The sequence below is a fragment of the Caenorhabditis briggsae genome (genome assembly GCF_000004555.2).
Source record: "Caenorhabditis briggsae complete genome, chrII, whole genome shotgun sequence".
NCBI lineage: Eukaryota > Metazoa > Nematoda > Chromadorea > Rhabditida > Rhabditidae > Caenorhabditis > Caenorhabditis briggsae.
The window spans coordinates 5,559,545-5,572,972 of NC_013486.2; the positions used below are offsets into that span (position 1 = coordinate 5,559,545).

Below are 13,428 nucleotides of genomic sequence, written 5' to 3' on the forward strand. Positions count from 1 at the left end.
AAATTGATAATTTTTATGACAATGAGATCCCGATTGTGAGTGTTCAGTCTGATGCCAATGGATTCGCATGAATTGTCACACTTTGGATTCTGAAATGAAGCAATTTTGGTGGAATTTTTCCCCTGCAATTACTAGTAATATTACTCACTTTTGCTGCACCAAGGGACGATATTTGTTGTCGACTTTTATCGTTTCTAGCTCTTCGAGAGTGTCGAAACCATCGATGACTCTGAAAATTTCCAATTCTGTTCCGAAAATTTAGGTTTTGCAACTCACTTTCCGAATAATGTGTACTTCATGTCGAGATGTGGTTGTTTCGCGTAGGTGATGAAAAATTGCGATTTATTGGTATCCGGTCCGTTGTTTGCCATTGAAACGCAGCCACGAGTATCATGCTAAAAGAAATCGCATTAATTTTAAACAGTTTCAACAAAAATCTTACTTTTAACGCACTGACGAATTCATCTTCAAACGGTTGGCCCCAAATGCTCTCGCCTCCTTTTCCAGAATGAGTCGGATCGCCAGTCTGCACCATGAAATCTTTGATATTTCTGTGAAAAATGCATCCGTTGTAGTAGTCGCTGGCACATAGTGCGAGAAAATTCTGAAAAGATCGATTGTTTTTTGAAAATAGAGTACTCTGGTAATCGGTTTCCAACCAGATTCGGGCAAATTCCGGAGCAGAAACGGCTAAATCTGGTTAGAAAATTGTCCGAATCAGGTAGGGAAATTAGCTTTCTCGGTCGGATGTGGTCAGAAAATCACCAGATCTGGTCAGAAAATCGCCAGATCTGGTCGGAAAATAAAAACCTTCCGAATCTGGTTGGAATTTTATTCGAATCTGGTTGGAAAATGCGCGTTCCCGAATCTGGTTGGAAAATTGCCCGAAACTGGTTAGAAACCGATTACCAGAGTAGGAAAATTTTACCTCACAAGCTTTGGGGGCGTCATCTACATAAAGCTCGATTTTGATATCTCCAGAAGTTGTGTGAAGTGTGACTGACATTCTGCAAAAAATTTGAGTCAAGATTCATCGACAAAAATTCGAAAAAAAAGAGAAAAAATTCGAAAAATTGAGTTTTTTAATTCGAAAATCTGTTTTCCTCGAGGACTCCACGGCCGGGTGGCCGGCAAAACGGCTAGGCCAGCTGTTCGTTAAAGACGAGGGAGTTCAAGTCGAAGTTTCGAAAACCTCATTGAAAAACTTTATTATCTTTATCACCGAATTTTAGAGTCTAAAAACTAGAGTTCCGCATTCGAAAATTCAAAAATATATTTTTAAAAAATATTATGTTCAGTTTTCAACAAGTCACACTTCACTCATTCATACGAATTTCTCCCTTGAGACATCTTCTGGATTCCCAAATTCCCCGAAAACATATCAGTTCCTCTAACCTTTTTGTGCGTTTTTTGTTGCCAAAAACTCTAGTATTTTTAAAAGAAAAAAGCTGCGAATTGAATTTAGCCACAAAATTTCTTTTGTCAGCTTTCGAGAAGACTACATCATTTCCGTCACTTGTACATATTCAATTGTATGTTATGGCGTGTCACAATCCAACATCTTCTTCTTCTTTTTTCGAGTTAAAAATAACGGCAAAAAACGAGGCTAATTAGAAGGAAGAGTATCTTCCTGGACGACTAAAGCACATTTCCACTTATTCGGTTTCTGTAAAGTGGTGTCTTTTCGTTTCTTTCCACTAAAAACTATCAGTAATCTTCGAAATATATGTTCTAGTAGCTTTAAATACATTTAAATGTTTGAAAAGTTATGTATTTTCCTTATATTAATGCGAAAAACTCGAACAAATCTGCAAAACCTCGAAAAATCGCATCAAAAAGCGAAAAATTCTCAGTTCTAGTCCATTTCTGGGAACTTCTAGATATTACTCTCGTCCGAAATCAATGCACGTTGCGGCCGAAAATTTACTCAAAATCGCATCGTCGGTCGCATAACGAGAAAAGAAATTGATGCATGCGCCTTTAAATACCGTACCTCAGACGTTTTTTATTTTGGGCCCTATTTGGCTGTTTTTTTCTATTTTATAAGAAAAATAAATAAAAGATTTATAAGAATTACACAAAATTAGACAGAAACAAGCGAAAAAATGAGAGAAATTTGAGAAAATCCGACAAATGTTGAGGTACTGTATTAAAGGCGCGTGCAATAATTTGAAAAATACAGTAAGGTTCTCTCTGTGGGAGCTAAGCTCCGCCCACCGTTGTTTTCTCGGCCGCAACGTGCATTGATTTCGGACAAGAGTAATAGTTCTCGAATCTTTGTTTTAATTCCCGCTAAAACTGAAAAACTGAAAAATCTGCGGGATTTTTGCGAGTTTTCAAAATAAAAATGAAAAGTTTTAGACCTTTTTAGGTTTTTCAGCTATTTTTGACGTTTCTTTTTCGATTTTAAGGTTTTTTTGTTTGAAATTTGATGGAACGGTGTTCGTGAAGAAGATTGCTGCAGTTTACTGTAGATTTCCTTTTGTATTTAGTACATTTTTGTAGCAAACACAATCACGTCACGAAAATCAACCCAAAAATAGTTAGTTATCTGCAATTTGACGTGATTGTGTTTGTAACAAAAAAGAACTACAATCGGAAATTAGCTGTTTACAGTAATCTACAGTAATCTTCATGAACACCGTATCGTCAAATTTCAGACAAAAAAACCGGAAAAATCGAAAAAGGATCGTCAAAAATAGCTGAAAAACATAAAAAGGTCTAAAGTTTTTTTTTCAAAAGTCTAATAATAATAATAATAAATACATTTTTCTTTCGGAAAATCGCAAAATATTCTTAGGTTACGGTAGTTGTCGTTGTAGGACTTTGGCCACGGCCACCGGCGTTTCTCATCCTCCAACAATTTCAAATTTTCTGACCCGTTCGGTTTTTACCTAATTAGTGTGTCTTTTTTCTTTTTAACACGAAAACTGTCATTCGAATTCTAATTTTCTGGTTTCTTGGAACTCGCCGTTTTTCTTGTAAACCGCAATGACTAATCCATGTTTCTGTCTTGATCCCAGTTGAGATTATACCCGAGTTATGACGCTAGTGGAATTTATATTTGGCACTTTTCCCGAAGCCAAAGATTATTCTTATAATTTATAGTCTTCTTTGAATTTTCTAAAAGTGTACTTCTGAATGGGAAATATATTTATCAGCCAGACTATAACTATTTTGTGACTACTAGTACCAAAGAGAGAAAAACATGTTGACTTGGAATCCAAGTCTTGGATTTTAAAGTTTTTTGGATTTTGGTTGCCTGGATTTCTGAATAAATTAATTCCGCGAATCATAAATCAAAGATGTCAGATTTCCGAATTTCTTGCTGGTTTGACGAGAGATGAAAAGTCGCCGTAAATTTATATATTTTTGTGTTGGGTAGCTGATTTTTTGATGTAGCTTTTTTGCTCCTTCATCAACAAAAACGCAATGAAATCAAATTCTAACGATACGTTTTTCGAATTTTCATCCTTTATGTTATTATGAAAGGACGATTGGCGGCTGAACGGCGGCTGAGCAGAAGCGGGCGGGTGAAAGCGGGAGTAGAGAGAGAGAGTAGAGGAGGGGAAAATATTGAGAATTTCAGTTTTAAAAACAAAAAAATGACTTCAAAAAATAAGAAAACATATCAGAAGAAGACGGAGCTGGCTGGATTTTTCCCCATGCTTCCGAATATGATGATAATAATTGTTTTAAATTTTAATGTTAAAACATAGGAGGTCCTATAAATCATTTATCGATAATCATGTGAATCGATGAACGAAATTCGACATCCGAGAACAAACTTTTTCCGGAATTCGGCTAAAATTTCGGGTTGAAATGAGAATTATTTTAGAGTGGAAACGTATTTGCAAAGTTTCTTGGGCTTAGAGAATATATGGAGAGTTCTCGAAATACTTTTGAGCTTCTCAAGTGAATCCAAATTTATCCAATAACTTTCTTCTTTTTTCAGATCACCGTAAATCCTGTAATAGAAGTGCCCTGACACTGTCAAGTTTAAGCTCAATTATCTCAATTTTTATGCAAGTTATCAAAAATTTGTCAACTGATAAAATTTTTTTGATATTATGATTAACACTTTATTAGTTGTCACTGTTGTCATATTTTTTGCAGGAACCGAGATAAAATTGCTCAAAATTAAAAGTTAGACGGTTCTTCTATAACATTGAAAAATAAAAAATTTCAGCTTTTGAATTCTTCACGAATGATGTTCCCAGGTCCAAAAGTTATTAGTTTCCCGAGCTTCGAAAAATGTTTCGTCAAGATTTTTTCCTGGTTTTAAAATCCGACAAATTGTTTGGCTCAGCCATGTTGCTAATCATTCATGTTGCTAATCATTCACACAACTTTTCTTGCTTTAAAAAGTGTACTCAACCCATTCGAAATTCACCCACATTCCCGATTCTCTCCTTTTTTTTTAATTTCCCATTTTTGGATATTCTATCTACTCCTACCGTAATCACTTTTTTCTCTTCCGTCCAGCCATCATTTTTAATAAGATTTTCTCGTACAACCCATTTGTTATTTATGAATCTTATATGACGAACCCATACATTTCATTTTCCTTTTTGCTTTTTTTTTCTTTTTTCTTCTTCCATTGTATCAGAATACATTCTCTCATTCGTCACCATCTTCATCTGAATTCGGGCTCCCCTCTCTCCTTTCTTCCAAATTCTGTATCCAATTATATCAATTTTCTCATTGCACGTTTTCTGTTTCCTTTCCCTTCTTTCAGATGCATGGAAGACTTTACCAAAATACGTGTAGAAAGTTTCCAAAAAAGAGCAAGACTTCAGATTCTCCTACCCATTCTTCATTCTAATCTCCCTTCTTCCCCTTATTCTCCTCCTCCTCTTCCATCATCAATCTTTTCAATGCCATACAAGCCCCGCCCACTTTTCCCCTCCCCTTTTTCTTCTTTTCTTCGCATTGCTCAACCGAGACACACACTTTCATTCCGAAAAAGTCTACAGAATGCGTTCTCTTCTTGTCATCCTTTTGCTCTTCGCTCTTTTTGCTCAAGCCACCGAGGCTGCTGGAATGAGATTCGGAACGCGGCCGTTCCAGCCAAAGTACTTCCGTTATCGTCGTTGGGATCCGACTCACGATTTCTACGATGATTATGAGGTGAGAGTGAAGTGAGAAAGATAGAATTAAGGGCCAATTTTGAAAGGAGGGGACGAGATTTTAGTTTCGGAGTTTTTTTTGAGTTAGGTTCTGAATTCTGGTCGTGCGTACATGGCCGTGCGTACGTGCGTATGAATTCTGGCCGTGAGCCCGCTCTAATATGCAGTACCGGTCCATTAGACATACAAAAAGGTAGTTTTCAGTTGTTTTTTGGCCAGTGTGACCATTTTCAAGAGTCTGGAGCTCGGCTGACAAGTTTCTGATCCATTTGAAAATGTTGGAGGGTGTAAAACAGATTGAAAACTTTGCATTAACAATTTTTTTTTGTAAAATTCTAGTTTTTCGGCTATTTTCGATTTCTGAAAGACACCCTTTTTTACCTGTTTTTGTACTGAAACCGTGGGTCTTTCTGAAATTGGCAAATAGCTGAGAAACTAAGCACTTTCAAAAAATTCTGTGCATGCAATGTGTTCAATCTAGGTCTGTTTTAAACCCTTCAAGATTTTCAAAGTGATCGGAAACTTGACAGCCGAGCTTCAGACCACTGAAAAATGCACAAAATAGCCGAAAATCAACTGAAAACTACGGTTTTGTCTATCTTATGCGACCGGTTCTGAATCAGACTTCCTGTTAAAGTTATCAAAAAGTGCTCAATTGATAAAATGTTTGTAATAATATGATAAACATTTTGTCAGTGGACCACTTTTTGATACCTTTTACAGGACATGAGATACCGAACCAACTTGCGCCATCGTAGCGTAGCCGGTAGCGGCGCCGCACTTTCAATCCTCCTACAAATTGAACTCCTCGGGAGGCTTATATGAACTGAATTTCGGGAAAATCTTTAATGTATGAGCCAATTTTTTTTCAATTCAAGAATTTTAAATTAGCATTGTCTTGCAAACAAAAAAAAGAACTGGACATTTTGCAAAATTCTATACTGAACTTTTCATCTTCTTGGACCCTTTCCCCCGTCTGCAAAGCTCTTCTTGAGACTACACTCAAAGTAGATTTCCTGTCCCATGGTGTCTCCAGAATCTTCTGTCACGTCAACGGCCCCATCATCGTTGCAACATCATTGACCAAGACGTCTTAACCCAGTGTTGCCTAATCTTTGAATTTCCAAAAAACATAAGAATCTTAGTTAGGAGTAGTAGCCCCCAGAAAACACCAAATCCCCTTTTCCTCATGACTCTATTCTTTTTTCAGTTCACTCGCGAAGTCCGTCGTCCCTTCCATCCGATGGCCTACAGACAGCGTCTACAACGCTAAGAAGATTTTAAAAACGACTCTCTCTTTTCCCTCTGTTGAATTATGAAGAAAACAATGAAAAGTTTTTTCCTCTTTATTATCACTTCAAATACAATAAAAAACAAAAGATGTACTGCTTCTGAATCCTTCTGAATCCCCTCATTTCCTCTTCTGAATCTGCGTCTCTCGTACACGATAAAAGCTCAGAGAGTCTGCATCGCTCAAGTTCGAACCGAAATGCAGGCGTTTTTTGTTTTTCTGAAAATGAAAAATAAGAAAACAATGAATCTTTGAAAACGCTTACAAAGGCAGGAAGATTGTAAGAGTCGGATGTTGTCCAACGAAGAACGAAACTGCATGAAATGGACTGAAAATAAATTAATTTCAGATAAAAAATTTCCCCAAGAAAAACGGGCCCTAAGGTTAATGTCATTTATTATCGGAGTAAAAAAACTGTCGCCTACCGTATGCAGACAAAATGTTGCTCCGCCCACACAACCGCCTTATCCGGACTTTGCAACACTGCGCTTCTGAGATTCTCATGATTTTTGAATTTCTTAGCTATTTTTTAAAAGGAAAAGTGAATTTTCAAGAAATTTTTGAAATAAAATCATATTGAAAATATATACAGTACCTGCCAATAAGATATACAACATTATGTTTTTCAGTTGATTTTGAGCGATTTTGACCATTTTTCAGAGTCTGGAGAACGGCTGTAAAGTGTCGGCTCAATTTGAAAAATTTAATTTTGGAGGGTATAAAACAGAGCCAGATTGAAAACTTTTTCATTCACAGAATTTTTTGAAAGTTCCTAGTTTTTCAGCTATATGCCGATTTCTGATAGACACTTATTTTTCCATATTTTCCGTACAAAAATGTACCAAATGGGGTCTTTTTCAGAAATCAGCAAAAGGCTGAAAAAACTAGGAGTTTGCAAAAAATTCTGCGAATGCAAAGTTTTCAGTCTAGGTCTGTTTTAAATCCTCCAAAAACTACAAAGTAATCGAAAACTGAACAGTCGAGCTTCAGGCTTCTGAAAGTGGTCAAAATGACCGAAAATCAACTGAAAAACCCGATTTTGCATATATTTCTTTACATATCCTAAACTTCCGCGGTGGTTGCGTGGGCGGAGCTAGCTTTTTTTCGCATACACGAGGGGACACTCTTTTTTCATACTCAGGTGAACTAAATTCATAGAAAAAGTGTCTCCAAGACAATTGGTCAAAAGGTGAAGGGCATCTCATTTACATGTCTAGCTCAAAAACAACGCTTACTCCAACAAGAATCAAGAAAAAATAATAAAGGAATCCATTGAAACCAAGAACTTCCACATCATATTTTTTATACAAACTCATTACTTGAGAATAAAATTATAATTATAAGTACAAGTTTGTGGCATATGGTCAAAAAAAAAGAGTTCACGAAAGATTTATTCGGAACATAAAATTAAAATTCGTATCAAAAAGTAGTATAGCATTCTCTTTGGTGGCAAAACAGCTGGATGGGCACTATTTAGTGTATTGTCACTGGTCTTCGATTTGGAAGCAGCCAATTCGTTCTGAAATCATTTGAAAATATTTTTTCATTCATTATCTAAAGGTTACCTCATCCGGAATGAGACTCTCCATCTTGCTCTCATTTGCAATGACTTGTCTTGAAAGAGTGTTCATTTTGGCAATCTTTTTGATGATATCCGAAGTGACTGGATGTCCGTTGTTCAGAATATACTCTGCCTCTTCGAGAATTTCATCACAGAGAATTTTGAGTGCCCCATTTTGGGTTCTCTTATGGGTGCTGTACATATTGCTCTTCTCATTCTCAGCGAAACGAGCACGCATACTCTAAACAAAATATTTCAATGCTTCTGTTTTTAAATCATTTCATAGAAAATTTCGATCTCAATGTTTTGAATTGGTTTATATTGGAAAATGTAGATTTAGAGAAGCTCTAAAAACTCTACAATTTCCAGCCTACCTGAAGAAATGGAAGACACTGTTCCAATTTTTTCTTCTCCTTCTCCTCACTCTTCACGACTGTGACCGTCTTCTGAAGAGAGGTGGATGACGTATCTTGATAGTCAAGATCCCCAGCACGATCTCTCATGTAGGACGATGCATCGTTGATAGCCTCCATTGTCTGAAACCCTCCCTCACGTCATCTAAACCGCTTCTATCAACTTACAGTACTATGAGCCCCTTTCTCCAATTTGTTGTATGCCACGTAGCGCAACTCGATCTTCTCAATGCTATCCCCAATCTTCTTCTTACGAATCACGACACATTTCTTTGGCAAGTCCGTGTCTTCCGTTGTATAGGCTGAAAAATGAGAGAATGGAAAATTTCTGAAGGGGCGAACGATACGTTTTGAATCCTTTCCTGCGGATCTTCTCATCATTGTTGCAGCCAATAAACTTGATTATTCGCTTATTTAGTCGTAAAATAAACTGAATTTCAGTTGGGCACTGACGCGTCTGCTGACGAGTAAGTTGAGAAAAAAGGGGATGTAGATCAGCTTGATTTCTCACATGGACCACGTGAAAAGTGTCTTTGTATTTTTGTAAAATTGTTATTTGTTACTGTTTTTAGGTCATTTCAAGAACGTATTATTAGAAAATGTAATAAAAAGTTTGGAGGTTATAAAACAGACCTAGATTGAAAACCTTGCATTCACAGAATTTTTAGAAAATTCCAAATTATCCGCTATTTGCCGATTTCTGAAACAGAGATCACTTTCACCAACCCAATCAATAAAAAGAATATAAAAGTTCAGTTTTTTTTTCAAAATTTCCCTATAATTATCACCTGCGAAAGTACACCGAAATCATGGAATATGGTACGGTTTATTGACGTCAATAGTCTGAAAAATTCAAGTTCTGTACCAATTTTTTCCCAGTCTTACTTTTTTCAAACTTTGACTGATATGCCCTTGTTATCAGTTTCCTCTCTCTCTCCCAAGAATTATACTTTTATATAACAATAACTTTCGATTTCCCTTTCTTAATTTAGGAAAAATCATTAATGTAGTTGTTTTTTATTAAAGAATTAGATTCAAATTACCGTAAACACTCTAATAGAAGGTCACCCAAACCGTCAACTTTGATCCCATATGTCTCATTTTCTGCAAAAGATATCAAAAGGTGGTCAACTAGTAAAATACTTACCATATCATCAAAAACATTTTGTCAGTAGACTACTTTTTGATATCTTTCACAGGAACTGGGTTATATGAGCTCAATGTTGAAACTTCTGGTGGCACTCTGTTAGAGTGTTACGGTAGATGTTTTGTTCACATTTCGATGATTTTCAATAAGTTCCCTACAAATTCCTTTTGTTTACTTTATTGGACAATCAAAGAGGCCACAAAAAATGGAAATTCATTTAACTAAAAAGTTATCTAGAAAATGGTCTTTACTAATTATATAATCTGATTTGAAGGTATTATGTAGTCATTTCGAAACTCTTCTGGTCAACCCACATGCAAAGATCGATGTCACAAAATGAAGTCAAATTATAATCCTATTTCCCATACTGTTCTTACTGTTTTTCTGACTCCAGTGACACAAAACAATTTGCAGTAATAATGACGTCGGAAGGTCATAACCAATAAAAAACTTTAATTCCCTGTAACCCCGCTTCTTGTCAAAGAAATCATTCATTTTTTCTCTAACACTCCTCCTCCGGTATTCAAAAATTGGTCACAATCATCGCGTTATAAATTATCGACCGAGACACACACACACACAAATTGGCTTATCATCAAAACTGCTTCCTATAATGAAATAGAGAGACAGAAGAAACGTTTCGGCGCACTCATACTCCGGAGCATGCGAGTGCTCACAGTTCTCCTTCTTCTTTTATTACCACCTCTAACCTTTCAAATCCTCGAAAATCCTGTTATCTCGCCAGCTCAACTATTTTGTCCTACTGTAGGAACAAATGCATATGCACTGGTTACAGTATGTTCAAATACGACAAAAGTGGAATTCGTACAATTACTGCAAGCCTATGCAAAGTTTATGCCTATGAATTCGAGCCAACAAATTAAATACGATTTTTATTTTGGATCAAATTATTCCACAATCATCACAACTACAGATTTAACTCAAGAAGTTGATGTAAGCAGAGTTTTCTATCATGGAAATTTGGATATTTTCAAATTGCGCCAACATTTGCTTGCACTTTGAGCCGAATTATATCAATTTCCATTACAGAAGTCAGAAAGTGGTCAACTGACGAAATTTTTATGATATTACAATAAACATTTTGTCAGTTGACAACTACTTGATATCTTCTACTGGAATCGGGATAAATTGGCTCAAAGTGCAAGTATAGGATGGTTTTCTAGGATCGTGTTTTGGCTTTTTCAGTGGAAAATAATCGATTTTCAGTTCTACAAAAGTAGCCCAGAGTTATTCAATTTGTCTGAAAATTTCATAGTATACTAAACAAAAATCGAGCTTCATTTTTGTGATTAGCAGCTTTTTTGCCAAATTCCATTCTGATGAGATATACTATTTGTATTCAAGAAAGGTGCCGGAAATGTCAAAATTTGCACTGAGAGGAGATAATTTAAAATCGTTTCTCATTTGGCGTTGTTGGTTGTAGTCGTTCAAAAAAGTTGTCATTATAAAACTGAAGCTGTAACTTTGTTTCATATAATCTGAAAATTTCAGAAAAGTCTTAACATTTTGAACTGTTTTGTCAGGACTTAAAATTTGTCTATTTTTCATTGAAAAAGCCAAAATATTAACATTCTGATAGAAAGCCCCAAACTTTAAGCCAAAATATCTCATTTCCTGTAAAACATATCAAAAAATGGTCAACTGACAAAATATTTTTGATATTATAATGAACATTATATCAGTTGATCACTGTTTGATATCTCATATGGAAATTGAGATAATTGAGCTCAAAGTGTAAGTTTTTACTTATTCAATTTTAATAGTTTTCAGGATTGGGTGAACGACACCAATTACATGAATTTGCTCTATGCTAGCTCAAAAACAGATTCTGAAACCCCTGAATTGGTTGGAATAGCAAAGTCAATACTAGACAATGTGAGTCATTCTAATTTATATTTTTTAAACAAACATTTTAGGTGGCCAAAGATAATCAACTCGATTCTACAGTATACCTCAAAAAGCAAGTTGTTCTTTTAACCAATTATGTTCCATACAATGTTACTGATGTATTCAACAATAATACCAATGTAAGACTTTATTCAAATGTAATTAGAAACAATAATAATAATTAGTTTTAGGAGAACACTCAACGTCTGGGTCTTTCCCTAGATCTCGACCTCAGTCCTCTTGACAAAGCAGCAGAATTTCCGGTTTTCAGAATAGATGATGATCGAGATGTGGCAAGCATCAGAGCTATATTTCAGGAAACTAGAGATTTTGGTAAACTTTACAAAAAAAATTTTAAGCGTTCCAAATCTTTTTTTAGAATTCCCCGCAATCGTTCACGAAGACAAACCTCAATCTGATATCTATGTATTCATGACATCTGCCAACATGTCCCAATTAATGAATGTAATTGAAACTGCAATTAATGGTCCGACCTGCCAAATGGCTTTAACTAAAATGTACTCTTCTTTCATACACACTCAACTTGTCAAGGTACGAAACATGCCGTAATCCTGTCCCCTGACTTTGAGCCTAGGTATCTCGATTCCTGTGAAAGATATCAAAAAGTTGTGAACTGATAAATTGTTCATCATAATTTTAGAAGTGGTTTTTCAGTTGATCTTTTTTTTGATATCTTTCACAGGAATCTAGTTATATGGGCTCAAAGTTGACGGTTTGGTTGTCCCTCTATTAGAGCAAATACCGTAAAACCTGTAATAGCAGCCCCGCACACTGTCTAGTTAGAGTTAATTTATCTTGGTTCATGTAAAAGATATCAAAAATGAGTAAACTGACAGAAAGCTTCTGATGAACTGATAAACAATTTACAAGTTTACCGCTTTTTGATATCTTGTGTAGGAACCGAGAGTAATTGGCTTACAGTTTTCCCGCTAATAAAACTATCTTTCAGAATGACACAGCTTGGAATCTGGTGATACCGTGGTTGGGTCAAAAAACACATATGTTCGCCTCAAACTGTATGAAATCTTTGAACCATTTCAGTCAGTTCTTCGCCTTATTTTTTTTCTTTCTCAATACATTTTTTTGCAGAATCTAATACGAATTGTACAGCTGTCAAAGATCAGATTTTGAATAGCTACGTTAATAGCATCTCAACTGCAAAAAACCAAACTTTCGCATATTTGTTCATCGACAACTCTGAATGTGCAATGACAAAGAATCTAACGACAATTATGGAAGACTCGGTAGATTGTCTGGTTGATTCTGAAACTTTCATCTCACCACTTCAGATTTCAGACTCATGTTCGTATCGTAATGAACGAAGAATTGAATGATGTTTATGAAGATTTCACACTTCCATTGGTCAATCTTGGATTTCTGGATAAGACCATTGACAATCAAGTAATCAAGAATAATATGTTCTATCTTCAAAACTATTCCACATCTTGTGCAGATGAGATTCCTATGGGTACGAATATTTTGAAACTTTTTCTCAATATTAAAAGCATTTAGTTCCTCTCGAATCCGCCCGCCCATGGCACCGCCCAAAATACCTTTCCATTGCTTTAGATGATATGCTTACCATATTCATTTGTGCAACGATATCAGTTAGCACATTTGGCATTCTTATTTATCGTTACGTCAGTCGAAAACACCGTCAACAAGTGGAGTTGCTGACTGAACTCATGTTGCAGCCAAGAATTTACAAGTTTGTTTTTTAATCAATTATTATACCGTATTTCCTTAGAGCTCAATTATCTCGGTTTCTGAGAAAGATATCAACATATTGTCAACTGATAAAATATTTATCATAATAACCGCAACATTTTATCAGTTTACACATTTTTGATATCTTCAACAGAAAGCGAGATATATGAGCTCAAAGTTAACAGTTTGAGTGACGTTCTACACAGGTGATTCGCGAACAATCCGTTACGGACGCTCCGCGTTCGCGCGTG

The 13,428-nt window shown here is 35.7% G+C and overlaps 4 protein-coding genes across 4 annotated transcripts in view; 2 read left to right on the plus strand and 2 right to left on the minus strand.

The window, feature by feature from the left end:
• Window positions 1–43: 43 nt before the first annotated feature.
• Cbr-cyn-10 lies at window positions 44–1,006 on the minus strand (the record flags this gene model as incomplete). The annotated part of the gene is made up of 5 exons (XM_002630405.2): window positions 44–89; window positions 149–229; window positions 277–395; window positions 443–604; window positions 929–1,006. The coding sequence occupies 5 exons, from the start codon at window positions 1,004–1,006 to the stop codon at window positions 44–46; spliced, it is 486 nt and encodes a 161-aa protein (XP_002630451.2).
• A 3,971-nt stretch (window positions 1,007–4,977) lies between these two features.
• Window positions 4,978–6,402, plus strand: CBG11185 (the record flags this gene model as incomplete). The annotated part of the gene is made up of 2 exons (XM_002630406.1): window positions 4,978–5,130; window positions 6,340–6,402. 2 exons carry the CDS (start codon window positions 4,978–4,980, stop codon window positions 6,400–6,402), a joined length of 216 nt encoding a protein of 71 aa, XP_002630452.1.
• Window positions 6,403–7,810: 1,408 nt separating this feature from the next.
• CBG11186 lies at window positions 7,811–8,775 on the minus strand (the record flags this gene model as incomplete). The annotated part of the gene is made up of 4 exons (XM_002630407.2): window positions 7,811–7,939; window positions 7,986–8,222; window positions 8,356–8,517; window positions 8,563–8,775. The coding sequence occupies 4 exons, from the start codon at window positions 8,773–8,775 to the stop codon at window positions 7,811–7,813; spliced, it is 741 nt and encodes a 246-aa protein (XP_002630453.2).
• Window positions 8,776–10,204: 1,429 nt separating this feature from the next.
• Window positions 10,205–13,428, plus strand: part of CBG11187 — a gene marked incomplete at both ends in the record, with an annotated part of 6,168 nt that continues 2,944 nt past the window's right edge. Inside the window, 7 exons of the mRNA XM_002630408.1 lie at window positions 10,205–10,495; window positions 11,333–11,437; window positions 11,479–11,589; window positions 11,641–11,782; window positions 11,829–12,001; window positions 12,767–12,938; window positions 12,983–13,178. Of these exons, the coding sequence (XP_002630454.1) occupies window positions 10,205–10,495; window positions 11,333–11,437; window positions 11,479–11,589; window positions 11,641–11,782; window positions 11,829–12,001; window positions 12,767–12,938; window positions 12,983–13,178 (1,190 nt within the window). The remainder of the gene's footprint in view (window positions 10,496–11,332; window positions 11,438–11,478; window positions 11,590–11,640; window positions 11,783–11,828; window positions 12,002–12,766; window positions 12,939–12,982; window positions 13,179–13,428) is intronic.